At 51.1% G+C, this 14413-nt stretch overlaps 1 protein-coding gene across 6 annotated transcripts; it reads right to left on the reverse strand.

Moving 5' to 3' along the window:
- Positions 1-6316: 6316 nt before the first annotated feature.
- Elf3 (E74 like ETS transcription factor 3) lies at positions 6317-11154 on the reverse strand. 6 transcript variants are annotated; one of them, XM_006249883.5, is made up of 9 exons: positions 11052-11154; positions 10412-10579; positions 9808-10029; positions 9585-9680; positions 9276-9395; positions 9050-9139; positions 8779-8895; positions 7651-7846; positions 6317-7101 (listed from the first exon to the last, which is right to left on the reverse strand). In XM_006249883.5, the coding sequence occupies exons 2-9, from the start codon at positions 10569-10571 to the stop codon at positions 6987-6989; spliced, it is 1116 nt and encodes a 371-aa protein (XP_006249945.1). In that variant the 5' UTR covers positions 10572-10579; positions 11052-11154; the 3' UTR covers positions 6317-6986. The 6 variants fall into 6 exon arrangements, with proteins under 6 accessions (XP_006249945.1, NP_001019939.1, XP_063128375.1 ...); NM_001024768.1 differs by having other exon boundaries at positions 9808-10101; positions 11052-11138; XM_063272305.1 differs by lacking the exon at positions 11052-11154 and having other exon boundaries at positions 9300-9395; positions 10412-10571.
- Between the last annotated feature and the right edge of the window lie 3259 nt (positions 11155-14413).

Here is a 14413-nt window from a genome sequence, read left to right on the forward strand (position 1 = left end):
TGGGTGTGGTGACTCACACCCAGTGATCCTAGAATTTGGGAGGTGGAGGCAGGAAGATCAGGAGGTTCAGGTCATTCAGAGTGAGTTCAAGGCTAGCCTCAGCTGCATGAGATTGTGAGGGTTTGAGGAGTAGAGTGAGAGGAGAGGAGGAGAATGGTTTTCTAGAGTCCTTAGCTACTGCTATGTTTCTTCAGCTATTAAAGGAGAGAAAATTGATGCGGGTCTGCTGTCTCCACAGTAACGGCAGTTTTCCACTGCCCCAGTCCCCACGTTGGCCCGGTCTTGGAGAGAACCCGGCTTGAGATACAAGGACTCTAAATCCCAGCATGCCTTGCATGTTGAGACTTTCCCGTCAGCCCTGTAGCGTGGGTCACAGAGGCCGACAGGTGTGGAGATGGGCAGGTGAGACTGAGTCACGCGCGGGACACTGGGCGTGTCTTCCTGGATCGGTTCCATAGTTCAAGTGCGGGTTCCAGTAACGGGCAGCTGAGCTGGCCTAATTGCTGCTGCAGCCTCAGCCTAGTTCTGCACGTAGCAGCAGTACCAGCAGCAGGGCTGTAGGGTGAGAAGCAGGTGGCATTCCCCAGGAGAAGCGGCCCTGAGGATGTCACGAGAGCTCCCTCCTTCTCCTTCCCATGGTCCCTAGGGTCCTTGGGTAGCTGTCTAGTTTGAACCTAACCCATGATAGAGTTTATCAGGAGACCACTTCCTAAACTGCCTATCTTTTCTCCAACGGTGGAGACAACCGAGCACCACTGAGCTGTGGGGGTTGCTTAGCACCTGTCAAAGCTGTCAGCTGTGGGGCTGTGGGAAGGTCTGGAGACATGGTTCATACCCTAACTCCTAGCTCTCTGGTGGGCTGAGAGAAGCATCCTTATACTGTTGCAAGTGACTTGAGACTCCGTGGGCTCCTCCACCCAAGGCTACTCTCACTGGGCTATTTCTCTAAAGAGATTAAAGCAGAAAGACAAGTGAGGAGGATATATGAAGAGCTATTATATAGTCAGATGAGATTCTACATCTCCTCCCTCAGCAAGGAGAGACAAGACTGCAAGACAGTAGTGGCATCTTTGGACACTATACAGTTCCTTTAGTGTGATGAGAGCCCCCAATAATCTATGCACTACCATGATTCAAAAATGAACTTGAGTGGGCATGAGTACACACCGTTAGTCCCAGAGCCCCAGAGACAGAAGCAGCGGATCTCTGTGAGTTCAAGTCCAGCCTGGTCTATACGCTGAGTTCCAGGACAGCCAGGACTGTGAAGAGAGAGGTTGTCTAAAAACAAAACACAAAAATGATCTCGCGGGTGAGAACAATGTAATATTTCCCAGGAAGTGTAAAGGGGTCTCTTGGTTCCCATCTCAGGTACTCAAAATAGGAAGAGCTTCCCGCCTTCCCACACTCATGAACTTAACCACCTCTGGGCCTCAGCACCATTGTCCATGTATCTAATGACATCCTTAACAAACGCATCATTTTGTCAGGTAGGGAGGGCTGATAATGTGGGATCAGTGTGTGTGTGTGTGTGTGTGTGTGTGTGTGTGTGTGTGTGTTCATGTAGTATGTATGTGTGAGTGTGGACATGAGTATGAATGTATGTATGTGTGTGTGTGTGTGTGTGTGTGTGTGTGTGTGTGTGTGTGAGAGAGAGAGAGAGAGAGAGAGAGAGAGAGAGAGATCAGAGCCTCTGTGCTCCGTGCTTCACCTAGGACTAAAGCCCACTTAAGTGATCTTCTTATCTTTTGACCCTCAGCCTCCGCCTGGTCCAACATGATTCCACTTGGGCAGATTGTGGTTTAATGGCCACAGACATTCAGCTTGCTGGATCTTCTGAACTTTTGTTTTGTTTTTCATTTTTTAATATATTTTCATTTTTCAAAACGGGGTTTCTCTGTATTGCCCTGGTTATCCTTGAACTCAATCTGCAGACTAGGCTGGTCTCGAAATCACACAAGTCTCCCAAGTTCTGGGATTAAACGTGCACAGGGCTGCCCCCAAGCAGGCTCTTCTGAACTCTTAAAGAGAAGGTGTGAATTCATTTTGTTTCTGTTATTTTGTGACATCCCCTGTCCCATGAGTCCCCATTCAAAGAAAGTTACCTTACTGTTGGGTGATTGTTGAAAACTTACCAGTCACAGAAGGCGTGGCAGATGGTGCAAGCACCTAACAGGCCATCGGGACCTGTGTGGGACAGAAGCACACTTGAGGTGACGCTCTTGCTGGTGCCTTTTTGAGATGTTAAATAACGTGTTTGTTTTGAGCCTGGCACTGCCCACCCTCACAAGAGTTGGGATTACAGGATCGGGACACTTTCCCCAACTGTAAGTAGCTTTTAAAGGAGGACTCAGGTTTTCACTTGCTTTGGGCTTTGCAAATTCTGTAAATTCAAAAATTCCACGTTTAGGCAGACAGTGGTGGGCTTTAATCCCTGCACTTGGGAGGCAGAGGCAGGAGGATCTCTGTGAATTCGAGGCCAGCCTGGTCTACAGAACAAATCCAGGATAGCCAGAGCTACAACAGAGGAACCCTGTCTGGGAAAAAACAAAACAAAGCAAAACAATATCATTTCTGAGGAGGGAAAGGATAATCTACTTGGAGGGAGAGCAGGAAGTGCTGGAGGGGGGCCCTCAGCCCAGGGAAGGGAGGAGCTGTGTAAACAAGGCTGAACTAGCCTGTCTGGGAGGCTGACCTCACTGCGAGAGCCTTATTCTGGGTGTGAGTGGATGTGGTTGTGAAGGTAAGGTGTGCGTGTGCGCGTGTGTGTATGTGTGTGTGTGTGTGTCTTTCCCCAACGTATCAGTACACACAAGGGTGTGTTAGAGACTGTGGAGTATGTAGTGCCTGCCATGCATACAGTGTAGATGATGAGAATGTTCGTATGACCATGGGTCTATATGTTAGTGTGGAGTATGTGATATATGTATGTGTATGTGTGATTATGGCATGTAAGGATGTGTTGACTTTGTGACATGAGTGGAGTGTGTTTGTGCTCCTGTACTCGAGGGTTAGGGACAACTGCAGGGCAGTGTAATGGTTACTTAGGAAGCACCCTCTCTACACGAGGTGCTGATGTAAGCTTATTTAGATACACTGCAAATGGGTAAGGTCAGAGGTATATGACCAGAGAGAAGGGACAAACTAGTAAAAGTCCCTTACAAAACCTCCAGCTTGCTGGGGATTTAGCTCAGTGGTAGAGCGCTTGCCTAGGAAGCGCAAGGCCCTGGGTTCGGTCCCCAGCTCCAAAAAAAAAAGAACAAAACAAAACAAAAAAAAACTTCCAGCTTTAGGAGCATTGAGATTTGCAAGGTGTTGGCTAAAACCAAAGCATAACAGTCAACAAAGAAATCATTTTCCAGCCGGGTTATCGTGGGGCAGGCCTTTAATCCCAGGCCTCTGGAGGCAGGGGCAGGCAGATCTCTGACTTGAAGGCTAGAGAGTTCCAGGAGAGAAACAGGGTTTCTCGAAACCCTGTCAGAGAGAGAGAGAGAGAGAGAGAGAGAGAGAGAGAGAGAGAGAGAGAGAGAGAGAGTCTTTCCCCTCAGCAATAGTCAGTGAAATAGCCATCCTCTCATTAAATTAATGGCAAACAAAACAAGACAAACCCCTCCCCTTCTTCACCTCCCATTCTGCAAATCTAGAATGCCCCAGATATGGTGGGTGAGGCTGTGGGATTCTGGGAAACATTCAGAAGAGGCAGGGCAGCTAGCCTGGCCCCTCCCCTCCCCCAGGCCTGGGCCCATTGGGCACACCCAAGCCCTGGAGGGTTGACCTCTCTCTGACCCACCTAGCAACACACATGATCCCACAGAAGTTGATAAGAGGTGACCGGCTCAGGGCAGGATATAAAGAGCCCCACCCAAGGCACACCCTAGGGGACCCAGGGCAGGTGGCAGAGGACTGGGTGGCCTCTGGGTTGGTGAGACTTGGGATACGTTTTCTGCCTTCCAGAGAACTGAGAAATGCCAGCCTAGGGGTCTGGGTAGACAGGAGAGAGAACTATTGAAGTGAATGTTGTGGATAAGAGGTGCCCAGAGGCTGGGCATGATAGAGGCCCATAGCAAGAAGGTTTGAGGCCAGCTGAGGCTTCATATTGAACTGTGGGCTGTTTAGTCTGTGTGGTCTATAGAGTGAGATCCTTTCTCAAAAGGATGAAAGCAAAACAAACAACCAAAAAATGCTAAAGAGGCTTTTTTGGGAACTCTGGGAGGCTGAGGCAGGCAGATCAATGCTAGTTCAGGACACTCTTGGACTACAACATGAACAGAGTTTGGGACAGTTTGGTTATAGAGTGATACTGTATCATAAAAGGTTGTCCCTGAGGACTCTGCTCCAGGCCCAGGCCGGAATGTTGGGTTTCTGGTCCCCGCTCTCACCTGACCAGTGAGTGACCTTAGGCCAGCTGCAGCTCCCATCAGTGCAATGAGACACCTGGTCTTCTTGGAGGGTATGGGATAGATCCATTGTGATAGTCGGGTTAGAGACGCACCTCATAAACTGAGGAGGGCAGGACAAAGGTCTCCTCAGGCCTCAAGTGCAGCTGCTTCAGCCGTGTTAGAGCTTTGACAGGCTTTTCAGCCCTCTAGCTCTACACACACCTCACAGGTGAGACTCACCTTGGAGGTCTCCTTGGAGCTGAGAAAACTGAGCACACCGAGGATGACCTTTCCCCTCAAACCTCCTGCTTTTGGGACCTCCAGCAGCAAGAGGTTCTCCCTCTCTCTCCCTCTCTTTATATCCCTTAACAGATCGGACTGTATGGGATCTGGGAACTCGCTTTTTAGACCAGGCTGGCCTCAAACCCATGGACATCATCCACCTGAAGAGGTCTTCTCTTTAAGAAAGGACAGATACCAGAGATAGTTAAGTAGAGAAACTGTCAGTGTACAACACATACAAATGAGGTCATTGGCCAAGTGGAGCCTACATTTCCAGGGCTAGGTGGCCACACACCGTGGGTAGGATGGCGGTGGCATACCCCTTTAGTCCCAGCACTCAGGAGGCAGAGGCAGGTGGAATTCTGTGAATTTGAGGCCAGCCTAGTCTACATAGGATCTTGGAACAGCCTGGGCTACAGAGAAACCCTGTCCGGAAAAGCCAAACCAACCAACTAAACTCATAGCAATCCTGCTTCTCCTTCCGAAGTGCTGGAGTTACAGACAAGTGAACAGTCATGCCCGTCCTACAGCACTCGCGAGCAGACCAACTCAGAGCTAGGCCTCTGAGGACAGTTCAGATCCCAGCACCAAGGACAAACAACACAGCAGAAACTGGAGAAATTAGGGCTCTCCTGGAACTCAATCTGTAAACCAGGCTAGACTAGAACTCTGCCTTCTGAGTGCTGGAATTAAAGAGCGTGCTGCCACTGCCAAGTGGCTTAGGACCTCATGTTTGAACGTATCATACAACATTTTCTTTCTTGAAATGTTAAAGAAAAAAACTACATAGGGGAGGGGAGAGATAGAGATAGGACAGAGAGATCCGGGTGGTGCAGAGCCTGCCTTTCATCCCGGTACTAGGGGTGTGGGGGTGCAGACACAGATAGATCATGGGATCTCTAAGCCAGCTGGTCTATACTGTGGAATCCTGTTCCCCTGTATCCAAATAAGAACAACCAAAAACCAGGTTAGAAGCTCCCAAGCACAGGGTAATAAGGGGCAGCACTGTGAACACCTATGGGCTCACTCTGCATCTACACTGGGATAATCTCTCTTCTTGGGAGAGGATAGCATGAGGCAAAGTGTAGCCCAGCCTGGCTATGGACTTGGCTCTCAATCACCACCAGCTCCCATCCCCTCTCATCAAACACCCATCTCCGTTTTTGTTTTACTTTTCCCCATGCTACAAGATCCTATCTATGCTTTTCAAGTCAGTCACGACGCTGGGATTCAGGTTACAGATCCATAGCGTGCAGCCAAATTGGCCAGAGTGCAAAAGCATCTATTAACAAGGCAGGGCTTGCAACTCTAGACTTCTTGGAGGACATCAGATCCAAACTCTTGTTGTACAAGAGGAAGCAGCCCTGAAGAAGATGGATTTGGCCCAGGTCACTGAGCACATGGTTGGTGGCAACAGGATAGCCCTGGTCCTGTTTTCTAAGCCCATGTCCTTGCTTGTATGAAGTCATGGGTCCTTCTTCAGTTGTCAGCTGCCTCACCCATTTTCTTCTCTCGACCTCCAGCTGACCCCCAGCTGCAGCAGTCCACACCCAGGCACACACACACATCTTTGCACGTTTACCTACTCGCCCTCCTGTCAACATACCTCATCCAATCCAGAGCCCCAAATCTCAGTACACAGATAGCTCAGACCAAGGTTAGAAAAAGCCCAGAAGGCGCTTTATTGGAGGTTTCAACCTCCAATCACAGGAAAGGGGGTCCAAGAGCCCCATCTTGGGGACTCTGGTATCACCCTACTTCTCCCTGGTCCAGTTAGGGGCCCTAGAACAATTGGTCTGGCCACCAGCACTCAGTAGAGAAGAACAGGGAGGGGGAAACGCTTTAGAAAAAATAGCTCTCTATATACACCTGGAATATTTATAGCACATAAATTAGGGTTGCTCTGACCCCTGTGTCTGTGGAGCCTGAGTACTGAGCAGAGAGGTGGAAGCCAGTCCAAGAAGCTCTAGAGAACACAATCCTGTCCCCTCTGTCCCTGTAGTCTCCTCCCACAGTCTCTCCAGCCTCCTTGGCTGAGCCCAGGCATCTGCAGGTGAATCTCTTCTGCAGTCAACGTTGGGACTGGAAGGAACTGGATTCACAGCTGGAGAGTTTGTGAAGTCAAACCCGGGGGCTCGTAATCCCAAGAGGGCGAGGAGAGGCCAAAGGCTCAGGATACTGCAGAGGCCACACCCAACAGGTTCCTCCTCTCTGCAGCACACAGGGAAACACATCCACATCGAGGGGCCTTCAGGCCTGCCTGTCCTTCCAGGAAGGCTTCAGTTCTGGAGTTCATGCCTGAATCAGGTCCGGGGCCAGCCCTGACCCTTAATTCTGACTCTCTCCAACCTCTTCTTCCTTCCAGCCACTGGAGTTCTTGCCAAACTTGTAGACGAGCCGACGGCCATCCACCCGTTCCAGGATCTCCCGTTTGTAGTAGTACCTGGGTGTGAAGAAGGTGGTCAGAGGTGCAGGCAAGAGACACACTACGGACTGAGATTCCCACTGGTTCCCAGCCCCGCTGTGCTGAACCTGCCCTCGCTGCCTGAGTTTTCCTTCTCACCTGTCGTTGCCACGTTGATCTGTAATTATGACCAGAGCACCTGCTTCTGCATTAACTTCTCTGTGCCTTCTGGCTATGTCTTGGGGCTTTTTCATAAAGGCCCATAAACATAGGAGGGGACGTTAGAGATGCTGAGCTAGTTCACCTTTGTGGCACATGGGAAGAAACTGTGGCCCAGGGTCAGGGGAGCTGAGCTGTAAATCTCTATTCTTTCTCTCATCAAGTGTCTTAGAATCAGTCTGCAGGAAACACAGAGATGTTAGCTAAAGCTAAGTGTGCTACCAATGTCTGCCTAGTGCCCTCTTCATGCTTCACTTAAGCAACTACATACACAACACTGTCCTGGTCCTCTCCATTAGGGCCTCACACCTGTCACGTGAAACCCGGCAGAAGCCAGCAGAGTCCAAACAGAGGTTCCTGACAGCTCACCTCATGGCCCGGCTCAGCTTCTCATAGGTCATGTTGCTATTCTTCTTCTTTTGGCCCCATAGTTGGGCCACAGCCTCTGAACGAAGAAACTTGAAAACGCCCTCGTGCCGGTTCTCCCATTTCATGAGGCCTTCGTTGAGCTCAGGGTGGATAAGAATGTCCCGGATGAACTCCCACAGGTGAGTACCTCTGGGGGCTGCAAGGGAAGAGATCCTCAGTTATCAGTCTGGGGGACAGTGCCTCTCTTCTAGGCCATCTGGCCTCACCAATCCCGATAAGGCTAAGAGCAGAAGCATATGGGAGTATATACAATGTCCTCTTAGTGCTTGCTAGGTTACTTCCTTTCTTGCCCTGAAATGCATTGGCTAGGAAGACTGCACCGAGCACATGATTCTCTCACCAGATTAAGATCAAACATCAGACACGCTTCTTGGTGAGAGGCTCATGGGTCCGTGGGGACCAATGGTGGTGAGAACTTGCTTGGCACACATGGGGGTCAGAGAGCTGGCTATAGCCTGAGGGGTCAAGAGACAGCTTCCTGGAATTAACAGTCCCCTCAGGACAAGAATGAAAGCAGGCCAGGAGTGCATACGTGCAGGTCTGTATGTATGAAAGAGACCAGGTAAGACCTTTGGGGTGACCTCCAGGTAGTTCAGAGCAGCTAGAGTACACAGAGCCTGAGGCTCTTTTTTTTTTTTTTTTTTTTTTTTTTTTTCCGAAGCTGGAGCTGGACCGAACCCAGGGCCTTGCGCTTGCTAGGCAAGCGCTCTACCACTGAGCTAAATCCCCAACCCCAAGCCTGAGGCTCTTTCAGCAAGCAGTCTGTGCCTGGAGTCCCAACCTCCGAGGCCTACCTGGCTCTGAGCATCCACTAGCTGACCCCCCCCCCCCCCCACACACACACACACCGGAAAGTTCCATCAAGCAAGATAATAGACCAAGTACACTGACAAAGAGGAGTGTGGGAAGCCTGGACTCTCTCCATGGCCTCCGAGGACCCTCAGTTTCCCTTCTTCTCTAAGTCCAAGCAGGCCTCTGCAGAGAGGTGGTAACTAATGCCATGGAGCCTGTCAACTGCTCACGAAGGTAACAATGAAATCAAGGAAGTTCCGTGCCCCCGGAACCTACCATGCTTGCTCTTCTTGCCCTCCAGACAGTCCCAGTATTCTTTGCTCAGCTTTCGGGGACGCCCCCGTTTCCTCTTTCCATGCTTGGGTTCTCCCTTCTTATAGTCAGGAAAGCCATCTACGGGAAAGGGTTGGAAGGTCAAGAGAAGGTCAGGGCAGGGCGTGAACGGGTAGCCTCGCTATAGAAACCATAGCCGTAGAGCAGAGAGGAGGGTAGAAGAGAGCGGCTGGACACCGTGGGACAGGACCACCAAGAACAGCCCTCAACTCACCTCTAGGGAAGACCTTGCTATCGGTGAGGTCCAGGTCCACATCACTTCCACCGGAGTCAGAGGAGTGGGAACTCTGGGGAGTATCGGTCCCTAGGGATGAAGAACACACCTTGAATGCGTGGGCCAGCCTACCCAGTTACTGCCTACAGATTTCACTCATTCTAAGAACTAGATGCACTCTGGGGCATTTGGAGAAGGGAGGCTGAGGCGGGGGCAGGATTTTTACCTGAAGTGGAGAAATCAGAGCTACCTGGAGAGGGCGCTCCAGGGCCATAGGAACTGCCGTAGTAGGGGCTGGCCTGACGGCCATCATCCAGTAGCTCCTGGGCAAAAGGGCTTCCCTGGTCTGAGAAAAGAAATTAAGAGCTTAGAGAGGCCCAGGAGACCAGCAAGGATGGGCACGACCCCCCACAGAGGCCAGAGAAATGACTATGGGCTTATTTTCAAGTCGGGAGAAAATATTTCTAGCACTTTGAAAGAGCTGCAGGTGGGACAAGGCAAGCTAGCGAGAGAAAGGGAGAAAATGGGTTCTCACCAAAGGGACCCGAGTCTCCTAGGCCCTCTTGGAAGGTCATGCCGTCCTTCTCCAGCAGCTCGATGATCCAACTAAGTTCATCAGAAGAGCTGGAGGCTGGCGGAGGCAGGGAGGGGGTCACCGACCATCTTTCGGGCAGGGGCTCCATAGCTGTACCCTCTGCCCAAGTCCCATCCTCCCCGTTCACACTCTAGGCCCCGTGGCTCCCCTGGCCTAGACTTACTGAGGTCCCGAAGCTGGGCATGGAGTTGGTCTCCCAGAGGGCCAAAGACTAGTCGCAGCTCCTCCAGCGCACAGTTGCAGAGGGTGGCGCCGTCCATGTCGCAGCGCGAGAAGTCAATGGAACTGGCATCATACTTGTTCTTCTCCACTTGGTAGCTGATCCAATCCAGTACCTGGGTCTTCGACCAGAACTGGGGCCGCTCTCCGGTCCAGCTTGCCTTCTCTGCAAGGTGGAGTACAGCCGGAGGCTCAGTTCTGTCCCTTTGGGATCTTGTCTGAGGTCCTACACAACCTACTGGGGGGTGCGGGGTGGGGCAGATAAATATTCACAATCACAACATGGCCGGTCTCAGTGCGTCCTCCCTTTATCTGTCACCACAGTCCCCATATTCCTAGCACAGTGTTCTCAGGGGCTAGGAACGCAGTCTAGCGTGAATAAGGTCTTGCTTGAGTTCTTTCCCCAGTACTACTCAAATATATGAATGAATAAATCCTCCCAGCCCCCAGCCCTAGGACACCCTCAGAGACTTTCCTCCCTGCCCACTTATCTGATCGGTGCCTCTCTGATCGGTGTCCTGTCTATAAAGATTCTGCACAGCACTCACCTGGACCTTCTGGGGACATGTGTTGGTTGTTCAGGGTCAACACAAAGTCTTCAGTGCCAAAAGTAGTCAGAGGAGCAGGAGCCAGGGTGGGGTCTTCTGAACTGTACATGGCGTTGAAGTAGTTGCTAAAAACGTTGCTGATCTCACAGGTGGCAGCCATGAGGCCCCCTGGGAAGAGGAGACAAGGTGGTGAGGATGCAGGTCAGGGTACACTTCCATTACTCTCTGGCAAAGCCCGAGCGGCAACCGTCAAGAGGCAGAAAGTTCAGTGTTGCCGTAGCCATTCTCCCTTTAACAGCCTCCCACCCCCCAAGAACTAGTTACTTGGGGAAGTTGAGTCTGGATGCTCTCTTGAGCCTAGAAGGGCCAGACCAGCTAGCACCAAACTGGAAAATTCTGCTCCAAAAAATAAAAATAAATCTCAAAGCGGGTGGAACCATGAAACAAGTCGCCTGGGCTCTTGAACCAAAGAAGCCACCCTGTCCTCCAAGACACCGACCGATCTGGTCTCTGACCAGTCCCAGAATACACCCATAGCCCCAACACTCCAGCTAGGAAGCTCCCAGCTAGAGCGATTGAGTTCAGAACTGTAAATACACTGGACGGTTCCCAGGACCAGAGTCAGGGAATGTGACCCTACCGAGTGTCAGGGTCCGGTGTGGCAGGCAGGTAAGCAGGCTTCTGAGGCCACAGGAAGGGAAGAAATCTAAGCGGTGGAAGGCTCCGCCAGGTAGCAGTGATGAGTGTGGCCAGAGCGCTGCCCCCACCCTCTCTAAATAGAGCAAGGCGGGAGGCTCCTCCCCGCCAGGTCTTCAGTGTGCGTCCCCAGTTGTAACCTGAGCTGGTGGCTCATTGGATGCAGGGGATTTCCTGGCCTTAAGACTGGGCTCCGGGTCCCAGGTGATTTGCATATTCCATGCCACTTGGCCCAGATCCTAGCAGGCAGGCGGTGCTGGGAAATCAGGCCTGGCTGGTTTAATGATTGTCAGAGTCTGTCATTCCGCACCCTCTGGGGTTGGGCCCTGGGTACTGGACTGGGCAGGTGGCGGGAACATTGCTGGGGTGGGCATCTGTGCCTTAGGCTGCCCTCTGGCCCGGGAAATTCTTCCTGGGGGCCCGGCCAGGGTTGAACTAGGGAAGAAAAAGCAAGGTAAGGCATCTGAACCGGTGGTTCGGTGAAGGCTGGTGCATCTGTCTAGAGGTCTGGAGACTGAAAGGACTTAGTAAAAGTTACAGAGGCTAAGGGGTTTTCTCCACAACACCCAGACACTGGAAGTCTGAAGGTGTCTAGGCAACACACTCAACCACATTCACTGTCCAGTGGTGGTTTGGGTGTGCTGGTCTAGCCAGCCACAGAGTCTGTTTAGTGACACTTTGCCTGTCTGGAGCCCACTCAAAGGGGATGGTGCTGCAGTGGCAGAGATCGTGCACAACTTCAAAAGTCTTCCCTGGTGTCTGAGGCGCTCCCCTTGGCCCAGGGTCAGCTGGAGGTGCTGTTTGGTTTATCCTCAAGTCTGATCCGCGCTGGTGATTACCCTTTTCTCCGCCCAGTCTATTAGTATCTGCCTGCTGCCCTCTAGTGGTCAGAACCCAACATTTGCGTCACTACAAAGACAAACGGGATGTGTGTATGTTAATTTACTGTTTACCAAGCACTTAAAAACAAAAACAAACCCGGGGTAGGGGCAGCGGACATCTTGAATCCCAGCACTTCAGAGGCAGAAGCAGAAGGATTTCTGAGTTGGAGGCCAGCCTGGTCTACAGAGTGAGCTCTAGGACAGCCAGGGCTACACAGAGAGACCCTGCCTCAAAAAACTAAAAATACAAGACAATGTCCTCACCACCACCACCATCACCTCCACCACCACCACCACCACCACCCAGAGGTGCTGGAAACGGAACCCAGAGCTTCCTAGGCAAGCACTCTACAAACGGGTTCTATTCCCAGGACTCCTTTTGTCTAGCTACATATACCAGGCTGGCCTGAAGCTCGTAGGCCCTAGTGATGGGTTAAATGTGTTAACCACCCAGACCAGCACCAGGAACGTTTTAACCTAACAATCTCCACCCAAAAACATCAAACAAGCAGTGTGGGGCTGCTGAGATAGCTCAACGGATAAGGGTGCCTGTGCTAAGGCTAAAGACCTGTGTTCCAATCGTGATAAAGGGAAAAAACTGACTCCTCTAAACACATACATACACACTAAACAAACAAGATATGTACACATATATATACACATACACATACACACACACACACACACACACGCATGCACGCACGCACGCACACACGCACACACATGCATCTTTTTTGAGGCAGGGTCTCTACACAGTTCTAGCTGTCCTGGAACTCACTATGTGACTGACTGCCAACCCACAGAAATCCACCTACATCTGCCTCCCCAGTGCTGAGACTAAAGATATGCACCACTATGCCTGGCCGCGAACATGATTTTTAAAATATTCGAAAGCACTGTTGGACACGTGTGGTGGTGCAAGCCTTTAATCCCTAAACTCTCAAGGCAAGTGGATCTCTATGAGTTCAAGACCAAGCCTGGACTACATAGTGAGTGCTAGGCTATCAAGGGCTACATAGTAGGGAGACACTTTCTAAAAAAAAAGAGAGAAAGAAATGATGTATAGTTGTTTTTGTAAGTGTTTTGCTCAGGCAACCAAATTTGGAAAGTGACAAGCTGTTGCTATTGTCCTTTCCCTCATGCAGAGCCTCGGGCTACAACCATCCCACTCGCTGAATTTTGAAAGTGATAGGGATGAGGATGTAGCAGGTGAGGACTTCAGTCACTTACCCTGGAATGTGGGAATACAGCTGGTAGAGTGATTACTGCCTAGCAGGCACAAAGCCCTGGGTTTAATGTCCGGCACCTCATAAAGATATGCATGGTGGCATGTGTCTGGAATTCCAGTGCTCAGGGTCAGCCTCGGCTACATATGGACTTTGGGGCTATCTTAGGCTACAGTAGATAGTCTCAAAAGCAAAAACATAAATTTGCAAAGAATGAGGGTGTGGGACTCTATAACCGATTAGATGTCTTGAAGCTCCAGCTGTTTTGTTCTGTGTTGCCTGAGGAGACAACCTAGGGCGCTGTTTGAATTGAGCAAGTTCTCTACACTGAACCATTAGCATCTCACGCATCTAAGATATAAGATCTGTGTCTTCTCTCCTCACCCCATTTACAGGCACACAACGTGATTCCTTTCACTTCTAGGTACCCCACTGTCCAAGTCCCCATTGTCTAAGGACACAATCTACCCACCCCACTCTTCAGCTTCAAAACCACTGTCTCCTTTCCTCTAGGTCAGGGCTGCCAGAGAGCCAAGGGCTCTGGGTAGGATTTTTCTCTGGCCCTTCAGGGGACCTCCCCCAAGCAGCCCGAGGCAGACATACTCTCCACCCAGTCACTTATGCTGGAATGTGGGAAAACCAGATCTTAGCCTCTGGGCTACTCACATGCTCCTTACCCCAAGAACACCTGGTTGGGTCTGCAGAGCAAAGTGAGGAGCCCATCAGCTCCCTAGCCTTCATGGGGCCTCTTCCCAGGAGAAACAAAGCTACTGAAGTCTTACAGCCAGCATCCCTCTGAGTATTAATTCAGTCAACAGTCAAATGGAGAAGAAAAGCGAGAAAGAATTGGGTGAGGTCAGTGCTTTGGAAGGTTCCAAGACTGTGATGTGAGCAGCTGTGAAGCAGGAGGAGGCAAGGGGGCTCCTGGCAGCCTGCCTGAGTGCAGAGTGAGGCAGAGAAGCCTGATGCTCTCTTCTCAGACATCCTCGGGAACATAGCTCCATCCTCAGTCCTGGAAAAGCACAAGCTGACGCTACAGGATTCCAGCAGAGCCAAGGGGGTTGGTGAAACAGGACACACAACTCCTGATGCCCATGCTATGAATTATGAGTGGAAGTCTGATGGTGGAAGTCCCGGCACTCGGCAGGCAGAGGCAGGCAGATCTCTGAGTTCGAGGTCAGCCTGGTCTAGAGAGCAAG

Source organism: Rattus norvegicus, chromosome 13, assembly GCF_036323735.1.
Source record: "Rattus norvegicus strain BN/NHsdMcwi chromosome 13, GRCr8, whole genome shotgun sequence".
Taxonomy (NCBI): Eukaryota; Metazoa; Chordata; class Mammalia; order Rodentia; family Muridae; genus Rattus; species Rattus norvegicus.

Bases quoted from the DNA above. Each gene is read 5' to 3' on its own strand.
- Elf3 (NM_001024768.1), bottom strand. From the start codon at position 10,571: ATGGCTGCCACCTGTGAGATCAGCAACGTTTTTAGCAACTACTTCAAC. The intron at 7,847-8,778 runs GTAGGTTCCGGG...CTTCCCTTGCAG, and splicing joins GGGCAAGAAGAGCAAGCATG to CCCCCAGAGGTACTCACCTG. The intron at 7,102-7,650 runs GTGAGCTGTCAG...CTTCACACCCAG, and splicing joins AAGCTGAGCCGGGCCATGAG to GTACTACTACAAACGGGAGA.